Here is a 23,405-nt window from a genome sequence, read left to right on the forward strand (position 1 = left end):
ATAGTTTTGCTCGGAATCCTTGATGCCATATTGGTCAAACGCTACTTTGATGTCAAGGGCAGTTCTTCGAAAGTCACCTATTGAGCTCATGTCTTCTGACAATGTGTGGATCAAGGTTGTAATGAGGCCAGGAGCTGATTGGCCCTAGTGGAAGTGAAATCGAGCATCAATGAGCAGGTTATTGTAATCAAATTCTGATTACCCTCAATGATATTTTTCATCACCTTGCTGAAGATTAAGTATGGTCTAATAGGGCCCTTATCTATGGGCAGAAAGTGAGGTCTGCAGATGCTGGAGATCAGAGCTGAAAATGTGTTGCTGGAACAACGCAGCAAGTCAGGCAGCATCCAAGGAACAGGAGAATTGACGTTTCGGGAAGAAGGGCTTATGCCCGAAACATCGATTCTCCTGTTCCCTGGATGCTGCCTGACCTGCTGCGCTGTTCCAGCAACACATTTTCAGCCCTTATCTATGGGCACCCTGTGTGGAATGGGGGATTGGGTGGCCTGATCGAAGGGACTTCAATCTGGGCCTGGTCATGGTGACCATTGAAATGGTCCAGGCAGTGGGCAGTGGAGGGGGTGGTAGGCCCTGACTGTATGCCCCACTTCCATGTCCAGTATCTATGGAGAAGAAGCATGCAGAGTCCACTGGAACAATAGAGGCCTTCAGGATTGAGTGACCTCCTCAGTGGCTTGGGTGCATCATGCATCCAATGGTGACATTTCAATCGAATTTCAATAAGTTTCCAATACAGTTCTGTACGATTCCATTGACTATGCAATTCTTATTTTCGATGCATGTCCCCAGCTAGCGTTATCTAACTTAGAGTCATAGAGGCATAGGGTTAGAGAGATGTACAGCTCAGAAACAGACCTTTTGGTCCAGCTCGTCCATACTGACCAGATATCCCAACCCAATCTAGTCCCACCTGCCAGCACCTGGACCATATCCCTCCAAACCCTTCCTATTCATATACCCATCCAAATGCCTCTTAAATGTTGCAATTGTACCAGCCTCCACCACTTCCTCTGGCAGCTCATTCCATGTACTTACCACCCTCTGAGTGAAAAGGTTGCCCCTTAGATCTCTTTTATATCTTTCCCCTATCACCCTAAACTTATGCCCTCTAGTCTAGACTCCTCCACCCCAGGGAAAATACTTGTCTATTTATCCTATCCATGCCCTTCATGATTTTATAAACCTCTATAAGGTCACCCCTCAGCCTCTGATGCTCCACGGAAAACAGACCTAGCGCATTCAATCTCTTCCTATAGCTCAAATCCTTCAACCCTGGTAACATCCCTGTATATCTTATCTGAACCCTTTCAAGTTTCACAACATCTTTCTGATAGGAATGAGACCAGAATTGTACGTAATATTCCAACAATGGCCTAACCAATGTCCTGTACAGCCACAACATGACCTCCCAACTCCTGTACTCAATACTCTGACCAATAAAGGAAAGCATACCAAATGCCTTCTTCACTATCCTATCTACCTGCGACTCCATTTCAAGGAGCTATGAACCTGCACTCCAAGGTCTCTTTGTCCAGCAACACTCCCTAGGACCTTACCATTAAGTGTATAAGTCCTGCTAAGATTTGCTTTCCCAAAATGCAGCATCTCGCATTTATCTGAATTAAACTCCATCTGCCACTTCTCAGCTCATTGGCCCAGCTGATCAAGATCCCATTGTAATTTGAGGTAACCTTCTTCACAGTTCACTACATCTCCAATTTTGGTGTCATCAGCAAACTTAATAACTCTACCTCTTTTGCTCAAATCCAAATTATTTATATAAATGACAAAAAGTAGTGGACCCACACCGATCCTTGTGGCACTCCACTGGTCACAGGCCTCTAGTCTGAAAACAACCCTCCACCACCACCCTCCGTCTTCTACCTTTGAGCCAGTTCTGTATCTAAATGGCTAGTTCTCCCTGTATTCCATGAGATCTAACGTCAAGGTTTATTTAAAACAGTACACTAATGGAGTAGTAGTTGGTTGGGTTGGATTTATCCTACGGCTTGTGGACAGATCAAATCTGAACAACTTTCTTATTGGTTTGAAGCAAACTGGATCAGTTTGAAAAACGCCAAACTGTTGTATACCACAAAGCACAGACAACCTTTTATGACATATTATATCAATAATATTGATATTATTTCAACAAACTGACGTGATGTAGGTTTAATTATGAATGCAATAGGAAGGAATTGTTTGCTTATAGCATGTAATTTGACTCCCTGGTATAGTGTCTGACTCCATTAATTGCCTCAAATTAGATTATGGCTCCAGATTTACTAGGAATTCAACTGAAATACTTAATTGCCTGTATGATCCTCCCTATCAATTTGATGATAGATAAAGTCAAGTTTTGTGATGTGTAGTGAATATAAATTCAAGGAGCTGGATTTGATGTTCTCTCACCATTGGGTTTGGGGGTGTGGGGCATGGTGGGGGGGTGCAGAAGTGGGGCAGGGTGTGTACACAGCACAGGTAACCTGGCCACTCCCACTGCCTCCATCACAACTGTACCAGTAGATGGTGTGGGGGGTGGGGTGAGAGTAGCAGAGGTGACCAGCCTGCTAGTGGGTCAATTGAATCCTTAAGTGAGGAATTGTGCCTCAGCAACCAGAGTGTAGCCAGCAGTAAGTGGGAGAAACTAATGCCAAGCAGCCAGCCTTGCAGCTTTCCCTGGGGGTGGCTGCTGGAGGGGATAGAAAGAAATGGTCTCTCCTACACTAATCTACTGAGAATATCAGGGGACCTCCCCAAGGTGTTACTCCTCTTAGGTTCACTTCCGTCAGGATCTTACAAACCCTTCCTGCATCACCTTCCTTGGCGAGACCACCAACTATTCCCAAGCCCTAATGAACATCGCCTTTAGCCCTGAGTGCAGTACCAATCATGACCATTGCTCTCAGTGGCACTGTCAGTTTTGGAGAGGTGTGGGCTTCTGCTCAGCTTCAACTCCCTATGGTGGGACATCCAGCCTAGGAGGGGAGAGAACCCCATTTCTGGTCTGTAAGCTCTTCAACATTGGCACATTCTGCCAGACAGGTTGCTGCAATATAATTAACCAGAGATGTAGGAATCATGGTTTCTGAAAAATCAAACCAAAGATGTTGTTACAGTGATCGGTTCCCTACATTATTGTATTTCAGTTGGCTATGAGAAAAATGATGTGAAATGGTTGGAGCTCTTCACTAAAGAACTTCCACTTCTCACCCTTTGCTCTCAGTGATTCTATTGCCGCTATGTTGCCCCATGGCTTGATGAAAGTGTGTCTCAAACCTCAAAGATTACCATTTAATAGCAAAACTAGAATACATATGTATTCTCGTATATGTGATTCTACAACCAATGGCTAGGATACAGGATTTATGCCTAAAACATTGACTCTCCTGCTCCTCAGATGCTACCTGACCTGCTGTGCTTTTCCAGCGTCACACTTTTCGACTCCGACTCTCCAGCATCTGCAGTCCCCTCTTTCTCCTAAGACCTAGGTTCTGTAGGCCTGTCACTTCCAGTTGTGAATGGTAGTGGACAACTCACTGGAGGATGAATTTTGGCAAATGTCCCCATCCTAAATGCTGGGGGTGCCCAACACATCAGTGCAAAAATAAAGTTGCAGCTTTTGCAACAGCAAAAACTGCCAAGTAGATAATCCATCTTGGCCTCCTCCAGTGGTTCCCAGTGTAATAGGTACCAGTCTTCAGCCAATTTGATTCACTGCACATGATACAAAGAAATGGCTGGAGACACTGGATACTGCAAAGACTATTTGTCCTGACAGTATTTCGTTCAATAGTATAGAGGAATTGTGCACTAGGACGTATCAGATCTCCAGGAGAAAGTGAGGACTGCAGATGCTGGAGATCAGAGTCGAGAGTATGGTGCTGGAAATTCCTGATGAAGGGTTTTGCCTGAAACATCAATTTGCCTGCTTCTCGGATGCTGTCTGACCTGTTGTGCTTTTCCAGCACCACACTCTTGACCCGTATCATATCTCTAGCCAAGCTGTTCCAGTATAGCTACAACACTAGCTTTTACTTGACATTGTGAAAAATTGAGGAGAAAGTGAGGTTTGCAGATGCTGGAGATCAAAGCTGAAACTTTATTGCTGGAACAGCACAGCAGGTCAGGCAGCATCTAGGGAACAGAAGATTCGACGTTTCCTGAAGAAGGGCATGTGCCCGAAACGTCGAATCTTCTGTTCCCTAGATGCTGCCTGACCTGCTGTGCTGTTCCAGCAATAAAGTTTCAGATTGTGAAAAATTGTCCCAGTATCTGCTGTACACAAACATTCGGACAAATTCACCCTGGCCAATTTCTGCCCCATCAGTCTGCTCTCGATCACCTGTAAAGTGATGGAAGGTGTTCCATCAAGCAGCACCTGCTCAGCAACACCAGGACCACTTAGCTCCTGGCCTTGCTTCAAATATGGACAAAAAGAGCTGAATTCCGGAGGGGAGGGGACATCAAGGCTGCATTTGAGCGAGTGTAGCATCAAGGAGCCCTAGCAAAACTGGAATCAATGGGTATGAGGGGGCAAATTGATTGCTGGTTGGAGTCATACCTTTCATATCGGAATATGATTGTGATTGTTGGAGGTCAGCCATCTCAGCTCCAGGACAAGTCTGCAGGGGTTCTTCAGATAGTGCCCTAGGCCCAAGTACTTCATCAATTACCCTCCCTCTATCATTGGAATGTCAGCCATACCAGTTGTGTGCCATGAGCAATGTGGCTTTGTGGCTGGTGTGCTATTACACTACTAGTGAAGGGTAATGCTGGACTGCAAGTGTTTTTCTGGGTGCACAATGGCTTTTTAGAGCTGGCCTGGGCACCAGGGGTGCTGGTTTTTCAGTGAATATCCAGCGAGTCCCAAATTCCTCTGGGAAAAGTAGATGGAAAGAAGGGGCTAGATTCAGGTGAGAGCAGTGCTGTGGTGTGAAGCAAGTCGTTAATGTGGTGAATTTGGTAAGATAGGGCAAGTGATCTCAATAGGCCTTACAGACAGCAGCCATCTGCAAAACTTACCAAACTGACATGTAGCCAAAAGAAAATAACCCATTCAGTGTGATTTACTGTAATATCAAAAGCTAAAAACCATTTTAAATTAATAGCAATCATGTACAGTCATTAAAAGGAAAGATTTTTAAATCACAAAAATTAACTGATGAGTGCTTTTTCCAGCAAGCCCAAAAGGTAACATTAAATAAATTGTTCCACATAGGGCTTTGCAATTTATTAGATTAAAATTGCAGTTTTGAATTCATTCTGAAGAAACAATTGTGGTTTGTACTATTATATTTAAACTTGTATAAATTAGAATCAAATTTAAATACATATACAAATCATAGCCCCTTTGCTACAGCTAGACACTACTTTTTCATGGTCTTTTGGCAATAGCCAATGTTCTCCCTGGGTGTGTATTTCTGGCAGTTGATTGAGTTTATTTTTTTTCCCGATGGGTTATTTGTTGGATTACAGCACTGTTGTTAATGCTCGAGCCTGACATAACTAGATTGGTTTCTGAGTAAATTTAAAGCAGTATCAAAATCTGACCAGCCCAGCTCCTTTTATGTTTTCTGACTGTTTTTTTTTTGTTGGCAAAGAGTTTACTTTTTGCATTTTTAACTGAACACTGGTGTAGGTGCTGCTACAAGACTCAACTTCTTTGTTTATAACTCAGGTCCTGTTTTGGAAAGGAGATACAATCTCTCAGGGAATGTTACGAGGCTGGAAAAGGCTGAGATCTGGCCATTACAGTTACAATGCTTCATATCACATTCCCTATTTCCCTACAGAGAATTCTAATCAGTCTTGTTATAACTCAGGAATTCCACAAATGTTCATGTTGATTTCAGTCATAGCCTAACAAAGGACCCAATATTGGACTGTTATCTGGACCTACGCCAATTGAAAATTGAATGTTTCCTGGTTCATGTTTGATAGTGCTAAGATAACCAGAGGCAAACATCCTGTGGGTGATGAATGCTTTTTCTTTCAACTAGGGTTTCAATTGCCATGCGTATTGTTACAAAAAGATGTTCCAATCAAATATTAATTTTTAATTCATTGGCTGGTGACAGACAAATTTTAAGAAAGGGTTATTTTAACCAGCTCAAGGACTTTGACTGAAACTAAAGGAAAAGTTGACAATCTGTGTTACTATGGAAACCATATTACACTACATTGGATTCCAAATGCAAAGTTTATGTTCATCCAACCAGAGACAAAAAATTGTTTGACAGTTGTAAATAATTTCCTTCTTACCTTGTTAAAAATAAGGATCTACAGCATTTAAACATGGATAAGTATAATGAACCATTCAGCAGGTAATTTCTCTGACAAAAGACCCTGATTTCATTATTTTGACTATGCGGATATGGGCTAATCAAAGATACCTTTTGGAATAGGTAATGGATTTTCGAACTGTAGTGACTGTAACAAAGTTATGATGTGGAAATGCCGATGTTGGACTGAGATAGACAAAATTAAAGGTCACACAACACCAGGTTATAGTCCAACAGGTTTATTTGGAAGTACAAACTTTCAGAGCACTGCTCCTTCATCAGGTAGTTAGTGGGGCAGGATGATAGGTCACAGAATTTATAGTAAACAATCATTTTGATCATGTGTCCCATGATCCTGCCCCACTAGCTACCTGATGAAGGAGCAGTCCTCTGAAAGCTAGTGCCTCCAAATAAACCTGTTGGACTAGAACCTGGTGTTGTGTGATTTTTAACTTTGTAACAAGATCAGCCAGGTGGGCCTGATAGAATAGAATGTTCCCTGATTGGGGCTGTTAACTTGGTCTAAGCAGGGAGCCCTGACTGACAGATACAAACAGGAGTGTCAGAGGCTCTGTTCACTCTGAGAGCTGGATCAGTGTCAAGGATTCTCCTCAATTAAATAAGAGGTGACTTAGTGACGGGAGACAAGCCTCTCTGGAGTTATTTCACTAACTTCTCATGACAGCTAGAGAGAAGTCATGTGACTGGCCACGTTTTGTGTAGGTTTAGGGAAAACCCTGTTTAGTGAGAAGACCATTGGAAGCTCTGGGAGGAGACTATTACTCTCTATTTCTCTCTCAATCTTAGGGAGCATCATTTTTGCTGAGTTTGCATCTACATTCCTGAAAGCAAGCAAAAAATTCCACACAAATACTTCTGTTTCAACAGCAATGTTTCTAGAAGAAGACTGAAATATCACTCACAACTTTCGCAACTGCCTCAGCTGAGAACCAAAGCCTCTGGATCGATAACTAGTGAACCATTAGTTGGCCAAACTTAGCCTCCTTTAACCTGTTAATTCTATTTAGCATGCTTGGTTTGTGTCTGTTTGCTTGTGCACATTTTGTGGAAATCAAGATGGATCTTTACATTTTAAGAAATTTTGAAAATTACTTTATAAAATGTACCCTTTACTTGTTAAATCATGTCAAGTTAATTCTTTATACATAGCTTCATGATAACCTAGTGTACATTGAATTGTCATGACATCCATTTTAAATTGAAACTCTTTGTGATCTATAACCAAATGAAGAGTGGGAAAAGAGGGAGACCAATCTAGCCTCCTTTCTCAGACATACCAGTGGCACCTATGTGAACGGTCCACTCAAGATGGCAGTGGAATAGGGGTCTTCATGAAAGCTCATCCGCTCCGACTGCTTTTCTATCTTCCTCTTTCTTCTTTTCTCATTTTCTTTCTCTCTCTTTCTTTCAGTTCTTTAGTCTTTACAGCTCGGTCATGGAGGTGAGTCAGCAGCAGCTGGGGACTTTGACAGTTGACCAACAGGTGGTTGATCAGGTTGGCAGCATTGTGTCTTCACCCATGTCCGGACTAGTAGAGTGGGGCTCTGCAGTGAGGTGACTAACGCGACAACAGAGCATGGCAGCAGATGGCAGAGTGGTGGCAACAAAAGATGGCAGCAGTCAGCAGTCAGTCGTGAAAGATGATGGCAGCAGCGGTCAGTGCTGAAGCAGCAGTCGGGACCGAAGCCTGGTGTGCCTGATGGAGATCACCAGCGGCAAAGGCAGTTGGCAAACACAGGTGGGTCTTAGCAAATGCAGGAAAGCATGCCCAGAGCTAGGGAGAGCGAGCCTTGTTGGGGAAAGCCCAGCTTGGTGAGCCTGCAAGCCCATGGCTTAAGAAAGGACTGAGATATTTGACTTTTTTACTTTATTGCTTCCACTTTTATACTTAGACTGTAGTGCCAAATATTTTAACTTTTATCTTTTTTTTAACTTCTGCAGCTATGATTTTGCACCTGGGCATTTTGTACCTAAGATGACACCTTGTGTGGCGACATTGTAGACTTTTCATCAGAAATGTCAATTTGAGTTCTGTTAAAAACTAACTCTATGTTGTCGTGGTTTACACTTAAAAAGCTATAAATATTTTTGGTAATGCATTGAAAGTCTAGGTGCCTTTGTTTCACATGATTCCAACTGGGAAATGGTCAAGGCCTATTATTTAAGAAAACAAGAGTGATGGTGATATGATACAGTTCACTTAATGTGTTTGTGTTGTATGACAACAATTACATTTGTGAGCACATTGTAGCCTGGGGTTACAGGCAATGATGGTCAAGGCTGTAGCTTTCTTTTTATCATTTGGCCATCCAGGAATCCTTTGCAGCCTTACCACTTGCTATCAGCATGTTTTGGAAGGATTTAGTTAATTCTTAATCCATTTGGCCAGATGATAAAGCAGTTTTCTTGGTCATCAAGTCATGGCAGGACTTTAACGTGGAGCTTTAACGTTAGAGGCATGGTTGCTACTCACTATGTCACGGGACCTCCTGTACAATAGAACACAACCAAGTAAATCAATAAAAAGTGATATGTTTTGGCATGTACAGGCTTTGGAAGTCCAAAGACAACAGGATGAAGAGAAACATAAGAGTAATGTGAGGTTTCAGGCTCCAGAATTTGGCTGGTGTCACACCAGCTACATACGACCACCCTGCCACCACCATCTATCCCACAGCACTGAGAAAGTTAGAAAGTCACAAAGTGGTCAGTTCCATCTTTTATTTGATTTTCATGGCATACTAGGGACTCAAGGGTTAAACATTCCCTTGCTAAGACCACTCACTGCAGTATCAATTACATGTCTGTCCTCTTACAACATGAGACAGGACACCTCAGTAGAGGAACTGACTGACTCTCAGAGAACTGAATCTGGGGAGCCATACATGTGGATTCCACTTGCTGCTTCAGGCAAAGGTATTTATCCTCCCTGGATAAGACTGATAGCCTTGGTCATAACCCTATTAACTACCTCCTGCTCCCATTATTTTGCTTCCTCTCCATATTAACATAGGTATGTGAATTCCCCATTGAGAACAAGCAAAGCCCTTCTGTTTTAATCTCTTCCCAACAACAACGATTATGAAGAATATGATAACCAGTCCCTGTAAACCATCCACTCGTTACCACAGGTCATCGACAATCACTAGGCATTTTAAAATAATAATTGCCTATCTTAAACAATGTAATGACAATTGACCATTTGACTTATAGGCCTTTGTTTAATCCCTATAAAAAATACTGTCTTTGTGTGTAGAGCAGAGATTCATGGAGAAGTGTCACCACAAGTACACACACAGCTACTTTTCAGGACATTGAGAATCTCTCGCCAGCTGTCCAATAATAAAGCATCTACTGTTGTACAGAAACTTGTGTCATCTGGATTTGTGGAACAAAATATGCATCAACATCACCTAATGCTAAAGGCTTCACTGTGGGATTTTGCAATGTGTGCTTTTAACTTCCTATTGTTGCCTTGTAGTTAGTGAAAGGATAGTGTTTAGTATAGTTGGAGGACCTCTGACTTGGTTTTGGAGTCAGTGGAGTTTAAAGGTCTGTCAGCAGAAAAGCATCTATATAGCACCTATATGGGTAATATAGTCACAGTCCCACTTGGCATGCAAGTGCTCCCTGAGTATCTGCAGTGTGCATAGTAAAGCATGCCCTCAGCTTTCTATTCATGACTGCTCATGCTGTATAGGCTGTTGCTCTTCTTTCTCCTCCAACTGTGAAGGCTGTTCTACCAGACTATTCATGACTGCAGTTAAGCCCTTCAGAAGGCAACTAACTGCAGTGAGTACAACAATCCTTATTTTCACTGCCAAGTGTAACTTTCTAGAATCAGACAAAAGACCAAAGCACCCAAATTACTCAGCAACCTGAAATGTTAAACCAGCAATGAACCTAATTAATTACCAACACAATACTGTCTCAGGATTTTGTTTGAGGTCAAGGTTTTATGTGTAAACATTTTATTGTTCACAGGGAGCAAAAGATTAAAGTGTTGTCTAGTCAGGTTTGGCCTTGGAGCATTCCAAACAAGAAGTCACTCTTTCATTCTTGTCATCTTGTGTTCTTACGATAGTTTTAGTGAGGTTTAAAAGGTCAATGGTTAGGTACTGTTTTGTTGGGATGATGAGGTGGTGAAAGCAGATGATTGGCCAGCCAAGAAATAAAGAATACAATTCAAGAGAGGCTTCCATGGATGACAGGATGCTAACAACAGTGAAGTAGAGTATTTGAAGTGTAAAGTAGTGTCAACTTTTTTAGAATATTCTCAGAGTAAGCTGGGCACTCTCAGGTGAAGGCAGTTCTATCTGACTCTGATGCATGTACTGCATATTTTTTGTCTCAATATCTTACATGTATCGACTTTTGTATTTTAAGTTCGAGTATTATAGCTTTCTTTGTAACTCTGAGAACCATACATAACAAAAAGCTTTACTTTAGCCTCATAAAAGCAAGGACTGAACCTGGTGAAGACTGAGAGTTATGGAGTGATCAAGCATAGAACCAGGTCCTTCAGTCCACCATGTCTGTGCTGACCAACAAACACTAAACTACATATATCACATTTACCTTGCAATTGGTCCATTCCCTATGATTGCCTTGGTATTTTAAGTGATTCTTCCAAGTCACAGGTTGTTGGGCAGGTCACTATCAGGTGGGTGGCATGGTGACTCAGTGGCTAGCACTGCTGCCTCACAGCGCCAGAGACCCGGGTTTGATTCAGGCCTTGGGCGACTGTCTTTGTGGAGTTTGCACATTCTCCCCAGGTCTGTGTGGGTTTCCTCTGGTGCTCCGGTTTCCATCCACTTCCCAAAGATGTGCAATTCAGGTGAATTGGCCAAGCTAAATTGCCCATCATGTTAGGTGGTTCCTTGCAGATGAGGATGTCTCTGTTCCACTCTCAGGGTGAGTCAGTGGGTGGCCTTACAGATGGATGCGGCTACCACCGACTCAGTTACATGTGGGGCAGGTGATGATTATGGGTAGGGGTTGGTAGGGCATTGGTGTGGCAACATGTTCCTTTCACTGCTTTTGCCTAGCTTCTTGACGGCATTTTTTCCTGACGGCAAGTCTTGAGATGCTCAATGCCTTCCTGGATGCTTTTCCTCAACTTTGGATGGTCTTGGGCCTAGGTGGGAAAGCCACACTTTGCCAGTGAGGCCCTGAGGGTATCACTGAAATGCTTCCTTTGTACACCTGGGGTTCGCCTGCCATTTCAAAGCTGAGAGTAGTGCACTTGTTTGGGGAGTCTTTTGTCAGTCACATGGACGACATGCCCAGCCCATCAGAGCTAAACAAGGGTGGTCAGTGCCTCAATGCTGGGGATGTTGGCCTGGTCGAGGACGCTGGTATTGGTGTGTCTTTCTTTCCAGCGGATTATCAGTATCTTGCGCAAGCAGCATTGTTAGTACTACTTCAGCAACTTGAGGTGTCTCAGAGTCATATAGGAGGGCACAATCTACAGCAGCTCTGTAAACCATGATCTTGGTGTCAGATCTGATGTTGTTGTCCTCAAACACCTCTTTCATCAAGCGGCCGAAAGCTGTGCTAGCACACTGGAGGCGATGCTGGATCTTTCCTCAATAGCTGCTTGGCCAAATGGCCAAAGGTATTGGAAGTGAACAATGTTCTGAAAGGCTTTCCCTTGAACCTTGATGCCTGAGGGATTGCTCCACAATGCCAGGCCAGGTTGGCAGAGGACCTTCATCTTGTGGATGTTGAGCAAGTAGCATCAAGCAGAACATGCTGAAATTAGCGAAGAGAGGCAGAAAGTGGTGGTGGAGGGTTGCTTTTCATACTGGAGGCCCATCACCAGCAGGGTTCCACAGGGATTGAGTTCTGGGTGTTCTTTGGTTTGTCATTTATACAAATGATTTGGGATGAGAATATAGAAGGCATGGTTAGTAAGTTTGCAGATGAAACCAAACTTTATGGCATAATAAACAGTGAAGAGGGTTTTCTAAGATTACAAAGGGATGTTGATTCAATGGGTCAATGAGCTGAAAAATAGAACATGGAGTTCAATCTGAATAAATGTGAGGTATTGCATTTTGGCAGAAAAAACAAGGTAGGGCTTAGACAATTAATGGTAGGGCCTTGGTTAGTGCTGTATAACAGAGGGATCCAGGAATTCAGATATATAATTCTTTGAAGTTTGCATCACATATAGGGAAGGTAGTTAATAAGGCATTTGGCATGCTTGCTTTCATAGCTCAGTCCTTTGAGTACAGGAGTTGGGAAGTCATGTTGAGGCTATATAGGACATTGGTGATGCCTCTTCTGGAATACTGTGTCCAGTTCTGGTCGCTCAGTTGTAGGAAGGATATCATTAAACTGGAAAGGGTTCAGAAGAGATTTACATGGGGGTTGGTGGGTATGGAAGGTTTGAGTTATAAAAAAAGGCTGAATAGGTTGGGGTATAGATAGAGTTAATGGTAGTTGTCTTTTCCCTAAGATGGGGGCTTTCAAGACTAGGCGGTATATTGTTAATGTGAGATGAGAGAGATTTAAAAAAGATATGAGCAGCAAAGTTTTTTTTACACAGAGGATGGTTCATTTAGTGCTTTTATTTTAAATAAAATTGGTTGCTGTTGTTTGCTTTAGATTTGCTTGTGATAAACTTACAGAAATAAAGCAAATTAGCTTGATTCATTTAAATAAGTTTATTATAGAATATCTGTGGTTTATTAAACAAATATAAATCAAAGCCAAAACAGAAAAAAATCGAGAGGCCCATTTCAGTATCAAATTTCAGAGAGGGGCGGGAGATATAGCATTGCCAAACTTCTTCCACTTAAAACTTTAGAAGCAGAAGAAAAATCGCAATGTGAACTGAAGCTGTGCTGAAGGAGGAAGAACATACTGGGTTTGATGTTACTACACTGAAAACTGTCAGCCCATTTGTTTTCATGCGGCGCCCTGTGCTTAAAATTTAGATATGCAGCATTTTGTGCATTTGTGGTCCTTCCTACTTCTTGGGATAACACATGTGTCATTAACATCAGCTCAATCGGGTAAGTGTCATTCTGGATTTCTTTCTGATCCTGTAGACAGACATTATTGTAAATTGAGACTGTAGTCAACACATTAGATTATGAAAATGATCTTTAAAATTTCAGATTTATTTTTACACAAAGCTAGCTGTTATTATATTTGATTTACCATGCTTCGCATTTGTCATTTTTCTTCCTATCAAATTATTCCTATTTTATTGCTTTTCCCTGATGTTTGGTGACTCATGTATGTATGTAATACAAGTTGAGATGCAATTGCTTCCTGTTATTTCTCAACTGAGGTCATTTTTTCCCTCCTTGTCTTGACCTGGATTCTGAGTGTCAACTGCATGTTGAATATTGAGCATGCTCCTCTGTGCATCCTCTTTTCAAACACAATCATTAAAGATCACTGAATAGGGAAGAAATAACATCCTGGAGGATTTGGGTTCCAATTATTTTTAAACTTACCACTTTGACCAAGTCTGTTCACTTGGTGAAATTTCTTTCCATGTGATTCAATGTCAAACTTAGTAATTAACATACCTTAGGACAATTTTATTATGCTAAAGGCGCTACATAAATGTAAATTGCTGTTTTGTTGTATTATTGTGCTGTTCTGTTTGGCTGACAAAGTAGACCAGGGATTGAGCATGGACTATGTTGGGTTTTGTGTGACTTAGTACAACGTAATAAATAGTGTGTATTTATTTTAATCAAGTGAGATTTTTATATTTATGTGTCAATAATTCATTTGATTTTCTTAAGAACAAATTCAGGATGTATATTTTGATTGAAGTATTCTCTTTTTTTATTCTTAATGAATGTTACAATTCAGTACATTGTACTGGATTGGACTTTGGCACTTCTTCATGCTCTCAGTCTGATACAGTACCTCATCATAAATTTAACTGTTTGTCTTGTTTCTAAGCTAGCTTTCTATACTGTCCAAACTGGGGTTTAAATGACTGTGCTTTCTTAGTTTGGGAGAAACTTACTGATAGGATAATTGTATTTGTGCATGGTTTATACTTTCCGTAGTTCAATAAATGTTGGACAAAGGCATTTTAACCTTTAATATATCATCAAACTTAATATGGTTCAATTGAGGCAAACAAGTTGGCACATCAAAATGTGTTCCAGAAATGACATAACCACATGTAACTAACAGTATCAGACAGCTCAACTGCAATACTTGCTACTTAGACCTACCCAGTTTTTAGAGAGGGAGCAGTAATTTCTGGACTACTCATATCAAGATCATGTTTCCAGCTACAATGTAAACTGGGTCGGTCTAAAGAGCAAAGATTGCAGTTGAACTGTTGGTTACATGTAGTTATGTCATAGCCAGAACACATTTTAACATGTCAACTTATTGTCATGGCATAGTACTGAGCACAGTGCCTTCCAACTCAACAACTTAATTCTAATGGGAAGTGTAAAATGGCTTAACTATGAAAAATCACATAAACTATCCTGATAACATTTAAAAAATAAGAATTTAGTTGAGTACGTTTCCTTCAGGTTGAGAATGATTGCTAATATTCTGGGAAGCTTACAGTAAGTACTGTAGGACTAGTGCCACTGACATGTAGTGTACTCTTGCTGTAAAAATGAAACATCACATTAAGGCTGCTCCGGAAATACTTAAATCAGCAAATGTTTGAAGATAGTAAGCTCTATACAACAGAGATAATTGAAGAAAAGGGCAACATGGTGGCTCAGTGGTTAGCACTGCTGCCTCACAGCGCCAGGGACCTGGGTTTGATTTCCACCATGGACAACTTTGTGTGGAGTTTGCACAGTGTCTGCATGGGTTTCCTCTGGGTGCTCCGGTTTCCTCCCACAATCCAATGATGTGCACGTTAGGTGAATTGGCCATCCTAAAATGCCTATAGTGTTCAAGGATGTGTCGGTTAGGGGCATTGTCAGGGGAAATGTAGAGTAATAGGGTAGGGGTGTGGGTTTGGGTGGGGTACTCTTTGGAGATTATTTGTGGACTTGTTGGGCTGCTTGGCCATTTTCCACACTGTAGGGCTTCACTGAATTGGAACAATAGAGCCTGGCATGACTAAAAATATTCAAAAGGATATTGTAATCTCATCATTCATTTATTTTATCATGACGCCTGTCATGGAATAATCAGACTAAAGCCATGGCTAATCAGGCAGATCAGAGATTGAACAGTAAATCGATCTCCTGCTGACTCCTAAAGCCAATCTACCACCAACAAGGCACAAGTACAATGTTCTTCACTCGGCTGGATGAAGTGGTGACAATCAAGAAGGTCAAGACCGTCTAGAACGAAGCAATCCTCTTGCCATTCATCACTTTGAAAATACACTCTATCCACCATCCACATACAGACTCTGCAGTACCCCTCACAAGCTGCACTGCAACAATTCTTCAATGCATCTCCAACAGCAGCCTCCAACCCTGGGATCTCGACCACTCAGGTTGCCTGTGCAACCTGTAAGTTCTTTCCAAGCCACACATCACCATTCTGACTCAGAACTATATCATTCCTTTACTGTTACCAAGTAAAATCTGAAAATCTTAAAATCCTGGACTTCCCTCTATAATACACTCCAGGTATAGAAATCGTAGGAAGGTGAGTTAATGGGTTTCTGAACATAATCACTTTCCATTGAATGAAGACATCTTGTAAATTTTGAATGGAGTTGAGGTATTTTCCTGGAGGGAATCAGAAGCCAGATATGTTCCTGGAACATCAGCGTGTCTCTGCATTCAGTTAGCATTGACAAATAATTGATGACACATCCTTCTTAGTTGGGACGTTGGGTGTGAAATGGTGGTCATGTTTTTCCACTCTCAGAAGGCAGGGTGAAAGATGGTGAGAAGAGTAAACATTTGGCTGAGTTGGCCCTGGAGAGTTACTCATCCCCTTCTCACCATCTCAGTAATTAGGTGGCAGGTTAAAAAGAAAAGTCTATTGGGGATTTTCCCTACTTATTGACAATTAAGGTCTATAGGTGTTCAATTACTGGATACGTAAAGGCCTCAGCTAGCCCAATACGTGCCCTTTTAGCAGGGAAAAAGTGGCTGCTTTCCTGATAGGGAAACCAGATTGAACTGCCTGCTAGAATGATGATGAGGACCTCCATTTACCCCAATCGTTGACAAATTGGAGAAAGAACTGGGGTCAAAGGAATGGCCATCTATCTCCCTTTCTCATCCCTTTTCATCCACGACTCCACACCACAATAAGTGAAGGAGAAAGACTGAACTACTTGACAAAAGAGGCCCTGAAGAGTAGGCCTCAACCAGTGGTTTTCAGGACCAAGAGACCTCTGGCCTCAGATTGGCTCACAACCTTTGAGCTGTGAGGCAAGACTGCACTGCTGAGGCCTGTGATTAGATGAGATGCTCAGCCATCAGCTCATATGAAGCTGGTTGGAGCTTGATATGGTGAGTTTTCTTGATGTTGGCGATAGTGAGTCTGTCACCAATGAAGAAACCCACCCCCACACTCAAGTAAGAGAATCACAGCCAATGTTTGTCTGATTGTATATAAATATACAAGCATTAATCAAAAAATACTTAATGCCACTGAGGAACCCCTCTCAGTTTACAAATGAATCAGTTAAGATCTTCATTGACATTGGTAGAAGTTGTAATGCTTGTCAAACAGTCTTAATTTTAATTGAATGTTAGCCAAGCCTGCTTTGCAATGATGTTGCCTAAGTGCTGTTACTTGCTGGTGAGGACTTGGAGGCACAATAATCTATAGATTTCACTTTGGTTTTTAAAACCTGCTGATGATCCCATCTAAATTCATGGGAATGACAGGCTATAAAGGCCTTGTCAGAAACAATGTGCTCTTGCATCTCTCGTTTCTAGTGGTCATGTGTTTAGAATGATGTTAATAAGAGTTTGCAATTAGATTAATACAGCAAAATGCACGAATGTGGTTGACAAAAATCAAAAAAACAAGATTTTAGGAGGGCTGCTGAACAGAACAAACAAGAGCTGGTTTCTAAGCAGTATCTCAAAAGAAGAGTTACAAAGGGTGAAAGGTTGGGGATTTCTAGATGTGGGATCAAGGCAACTTAAGGCACCACTGTCAATGGTGAAAGGGGTAAAAGAACAAGAGACAAGACAAAGAAAAAGTTCAGTTGAGAGGTTGTAGAGCTAGAGAAAAATAAAGAAATAGGGCAAAGTAACTTAAATCAAATGAAGAATGAACAGTAGTTGGCCTTTCAGACCCTTGGATGTGCTGTACCATTTAATACCATCATAGTTAATCTGATTGTAACCTCAAGTCCACATTCCTACCTATCTCTGATGACCTTTCATCCTCTTGCTTGAAGGGATTTAAAGTGAGAATGCACATTTTAATTTCTAATATTTGCCAATGAGGCAGCAGTAATAGTCACATGAGCGTAAGGGTGAGGCTCCCAGTTCTGCAGGAGGCAAGAGGAGTGGTGGGACAGATAAACTGAACTGGGCAGCAATCATAAACTATGATTCTCTCCAGAAGGATAATCCTCTGTAGAGGGTATTTATGTTCTCTTACCTCAAAAGGTGGGTTGACTTTCCCCACTGTTCATTAAAAGGACCAGAATTGAGTGGGCACTTACTTATCAGTGCCTTGCCAGTGACACCCACGTTCCATGAATGGATTTTTAAAAATCTGATGAAGGAGACAGACTATGAAAATATTATTGTTAATCAATTTCAGGGCAATGAAACTACCAACACATGCTTGAATTCTCCGATTATTTTTCCAGTTGGCTGAGAGGCCTTTGGTTCCTCTTTGACATAATTCATTGAGTGAAACTGTTTCATTTTGTGCTATTGTTTTAAATAAAGGGTGCATTTTTATGTTATTATACTTGTACTGTGATTTTTGAGAAGTGTTACATTAGGTGCAGAACCTGACCTTTGTGTAATTGCACACAACAATACCTGCATACTCCTATGATCTGGAAGCAAACATGATTACATGCATTGCCTCAAGCAAACAACAGGTAATTGAGGACACATAATCACTAGAACATGTACCCCAGTTCTCTTACATCCTCTGTTGTGATTATTTGCTTTATTCCTTCACTGTCCCTACTGTCTTGGAGCTAAGGCAAGGCAATAATCTTTCCCTCCTGCACCTTATGGAGTTCAGCCACTTTTATCCATTACTTCCATAAATTGTCCCTGTGCTGTACACACTTGGCCCTAGCCCTGCCTCACACTGACTTCATTGTCAAGGTTACTGTTTTTGAACTCAATCTTCCAAGCCTTGACGGTAATCCCCAATGCTAGGTCTATTCTTCATTAACTCATGAGAACAATATTAATGACAAATATTGCTGATAACTGTGAGACAATGAAAGATGTCCTGAAGGAAGATCAGCATCACATTCTAATGAAAGAAGATGCTCCATTCTTTTTCACTTCAGTCAAATATATCATAAATTAATGAGCAACATTTACAACTATGCAAGTGAATGTATCGTTAAAATGTGCTGGGTAGATTCATTAAAGATCGCCCAAGCCACACTTGTACCCTCAAGACATAGATTCATGCAGCACAGAAGACTCCCTTCTACCCGTTAAGTCTGTGCGAACCTATCTACATTAATCTCACTTTCCAGCACTTAGCCCAAAACCTTGAATGTTATGAGATTTCAAATGCTCATCAACATTTTTTTAAAGGTTGTTGTGAGGTTTCCCATTTCACCTACCTACCCAAGCAGTGTGTTCCAGGTTTCTACCATCCTTTGAGTGAAAAGAAAATGTCCTTAAACCCACTCTGTATCTCTTGCCCTTTGCTTTAAAATTATGCCCAAGTTATTGACCCTTCCTATCCATCCAACCCATGCCCCTGCATAATTTTATATACCACAATAACCCATTCCCACTTAGCTCTAAAGAAAATAAAAACCTGAGCATATCTGGCCTTTCTTCAAAGCTGAAAAACTCCAATCCAGGCAACATCCTTCTGAATCCCTTCTGCATCCTCTTCAGTGTAATCACGTTCTTCTTATAGTGTGGTGACCAGAACTGTACACACTACTCTAGCTGCAAGTAACCATTGTCTCAAACAGCTTCAGCATAATCTCTCTGCTCTGATAATTTTTGCCATTACTGACAAAGGCAACTGTTGCATATGCCTTCCTAACCTCCCTATCCCTGCTGCTCCCCAAGATCCCTCTGTGCGTCCTAGTATACTGCCATTCTCTTGTTACTTCTTCCAAAGTGCATCAGCTCATATTTCTCAAGGTTAGATTCCATCCTCCAATGATCAATCCAACTACGTCATCCTGTAAACTAAGACCTTCTTAAAACCATCAGTCATAAAATCCCTACAATTTAGAAACAGGCCATTAAGCCTATCAACCCCCCAAAGAGCATCCCACCCACACCCACCATTCTCCATGGTTAATCCATCTAACCTACACATCCCTGGGCATTATGGGAAATTTAACATGGCCAATCCACCCAAGATGCATATTTTTGGAATGTAGGAGGAAACGGAGCACCCAGAGGAAACCCACGTAGACATGGGGAGAATGTGCAAACTCCACACAGTCACCTGTGAATGGAATTGAACCCGGGTCCCTGGCACTGTGAAGCAGGAGCGCTAACCACTGAGCCACATGACACCTAATATTCTTCACTATTATCCAGGAGAAGCCTCCTGTAAAAAAGCTATCCCTTATTCCCACTTCTTTTGCCTCTGCCGTATCTGCTCCCAGGAGGACCCAATTCCACCATAAAACATCCCAGATTGTCTCCTTCTTCAAGAACAACAATTTCCCCTCTCACGTGGTCAACGATACCCTCCAGCACATCTCCTCCACTTCCCGCACCTCTGCCCTTGACCCCACCCCTCCAATCTCAATAATGACAGAACCCGCCACCCTGGTCCTCACCTTTCACCCCACCAACCTCCAGATGCAATGCATCATCCTCCGCCATTTCCGCCACCTACAAATAGACCCCACCACCAGAGATATATTTTCCTTCCCACCCTATCTGTGTTCAGCAGAGACCATTCCCTCTCCCTTGTTAAAACCTCAGCCCACACCTCTCCCCTCACCTCCATCCAAGGTCCCAAAGGATCCTTCCATATCCGGCAGAGATTTACCTGCACCTTCACACACATCATCTACTGTGTCCATTGCTCCCGATGTGGTCTCCTCTACATTGGGGAGACAGGACTCCAATTTGTGAAACATTTCAGAGAACATCTCTCTGACACATGAATGAAACAACCCCTCTGCCCTGTGGCCGAACACTTCAATTCCCCCTCCCATCCACCAAGGACATGTAGGTCCTGGGCCTCCTCCACCACCAGATTCTAGCCACCTGATGCCTGGAGGAAGAACGCCTCATCTTCCATTTTGGGACCCTCCAAACACACGGGATCAATGTTGATTTCACCAGTTTCCTCATCTCCCCTCCCCCAACCTTATCATAGATCCAACCCTCCAACTCAGCACTGCCCTCTTGAACTGTCCTACCTGTCCATCGTCCTTCCCACCTATCTGCTCCACCTTCGACTTCGACCAATCACCAAGACTCCCCACCTTCATCTGCCTATCGCATTCCCAGCTACCTTCACCCAGCCCCACCCTCTCCCCTTTATCTCTCAGCCCCTTTGGGCATCCCCCACATTCCTGATGAAGAGTTCATATTTGAAACAATGACTCTCCTGCTCCTCGGGTGCTGCCTGACCGGCTGTGCTTTTCCACCACCACACTTATTGAATCTTCACTATGGACCACCCAACCAATCCTTGTGTCATCTGCTAACTTAATTAGCACCACCCCCACATTCTCATCTACAAGTTGTTCTCCTATAACATGCTCTTCATTAATGCTCATTCACTACAGTGCGATTGACCAATTAGAGACGTTGTATCTAAAGTGCAAACGTGTGTTGGCTGTATATCCTTCATTAAATCTTGCCTCTCCCAGTGCAGATTAATTCATTTCTTCAGAACTTTCTCCAGTAGTTCCCAACCACTAACATGTGACTTACAGTTCTATAGTTGTCTGGTCTATCTCTCCACCCTTCTTGAAAAGTGGAACTACATTAACTATCTCCAGTCATCTGCCACCTCCTCTGTGTTCATAGAGTCACAGAGTCATACACCACGGAAACAGACCCTTCAGTCCAACCAGTCCATGCCGACCATAATCCCAAACTAAATTAGTCCACCTGTCTTCGCTTGGCCTGAATCCCTTCAAGCATTTTTTATTCATGTGCTTATCTAAATGTCTAATGTACATTGTAAATGTACCCAAAGAATACCAATTTCTTTGGAATTTCATTCCACATCCAAATCACTCTCTATGTAAAAAAATTGCCCCTGAGATTTTTAAAAAATTTTTTCCCTTGCACTTTAAAAATATGTCCCCTTTTCATAAAATCCCGCACCCTAGGGAAAGTACATTTGCCATTCACTCCTCATTATTTTATTAATTTTGTATAAGATTGCCTTTTAACCTCCAATGTTCCGGTGAAAAAAGTCCCAGTCTATCCAGCCTTTTCTTATAATTCAAACTGCCCATTCCCGACAGCATCCTAGTAAATCTCTTCTGAACCCTCTCCATCTTAATAATATCCTTTCTATAATAGGAAAAGCAAAACTGCACCATAGTGCTCCAGAAGAAGCTTCACCAAAGTCCTGTACAACCTCAACATAATGTCCCAACTCCTATACTCAAATATCAGAGCAGTGAAGGCAAGCATGTTAAATCCCTTCTTAACAACCCTATCTATATGTGACACAAACTTCAAAGAATTTTGTCTCTGAACCTCCAGGTCTCTGTGTTCCATAAAATTGCCCAAGGCTCTATTTTTAATTATATAAATTCTGCCTTTGTTTGCTTTTCCAAGAAACAATAACATCTTCTTTCGTCGACCACTATGTCTAGGTATTGCCTGATGTGGAGGCAATCTGCCGTTAGCTATAGCCCAGTGATGATGATGAGTTTGGTGGGTGTCCTTTGGGGGTTTAAGATCTAAAGGAACCTTCCTTTTTTTTGTTGTCAGCCTAGGCCAGAACTTCAATTGTAGTGTTGTTGAATATTTGAGCCAGGTTTTGTTTAATGTGAGACATGCCTGGCATGTGGGGCGAGTGCTGGTGCAGGTTGGTCAGCACAGTCTGAGTGATTCAGTAGGCTTCCCAATGCTGATGTTTTTCACCTGGAATCATAGAATCATGGAATCCTTACAGTGCGGAAAGAGATCATTCGGCCCCTGAAGTCTGCACCGACCTTCCGAAGAGCATCCTACCCAAAAGCCCCCTACTCTATAACCATAATCTCATATCTACTATGGCCAATCCACCTAACCTGCACAAATGCTGGCTCCACTACTTTTCATCATTTATGTAAATGATTTGGATGTGAGCATAAGAGGTATAGTTAGTATGTTTGCAGATGACACCAAACTTGGAGGTGTAGTGGGCAGCGAAGAAGGTTACCTCAGATTACAAGGGATCTTGATCAGGTGGGCAATGGGCTGAGAAGTTCCAGATGGAGTTTAATTCAGATAAATGTGAGGTGCTGCATTTTGGGAATGCAAATCTTAGCTATATACTTAATTGTAGGATCCTCGGGAGTGTTGCTGAACAAGGAGACCTTGGAGTGCAGGTTCGTAGCTCCTTGAAAGTGGAGTCGCAGGTAGATAGGATAGTGAAGAAGGCATAAGTCAGAGTATTGAGTACAAGGCATGTTGCGGCTGTACAGGACATTGGTTAGGCCACTGTTGGAATATTGCATACAATTCTGGTCTCCTTCCAATCGGAAAGATGTTGTGAAACCTGAAAGGGTTCAGAAAAGATTTACAAGGATGTTGTGGTTCTGTTCGCCGAGCTGGAAGTTTTTGTTGCAAACGTTTCATCCCCTGGCTAGGCGACATCATCAGTGCTTGGGAGCCTCCTGCGAAGCGCTTCTTTGATGTTTCCTCCGGTGTTTATAGTGGTCTGTCCCTGCCGCTTCGCAGGAGGCTCCCAAGCACTGATGATGTCACCTAGCCAGGGGACGAAACGTTTGCAACAAAAACTTCCAGCTCAGCGAACAGAACCACAACAACGAGCACACGAGCT

General features: G+C 42.1%; 1 protein-coding gene across 2 annotated transcripts in view; it reads left to right on the forward strand.

The window, feature by feature from the left end:
• Positions 1-13,143: 13,143 nt before the first annotated feature.
• The window catches only part of LOC122556849 (collagen alpha-1(I) chain-like), a 181,518-nt gene continuing 171,256 nt past the window's right edge, over positions 13,144-23,405 (forward strand). For both annotated transcript variants that reach the window (XM_043704102.1, XM_043704104.1), the window contains exon 1: positions 13,144-13,348. In XM_043704102.1, the coding sequence (XP_043560037.1) occupies positions 13,273-13,348 (76 nt within the window). In that variant the 5' untranslated portion in view covers positions 13,144-13,272. The remainder of the gene's footprint in view (positions 13,349-23,405) is intronic.

The sequence above is a fragment of the Chiloscyllium plagiosum genome, chromosome 14, assembly GCF_004010195.1.
Source record: "Chiloscyllium plagiosum isolate BGI_BamShark_2017 chromosome 14, ASM401019v2, whole genome shotgun sequence".
In the NCBI taxonomy this organism is placed as follows: Eukaryota; Metazoa; Chordata; class Chondrichthyes; order Orectolobiformes; family Hemiscylliidae; genus Chiloscyllium; species Chiloscyllium plagiosum.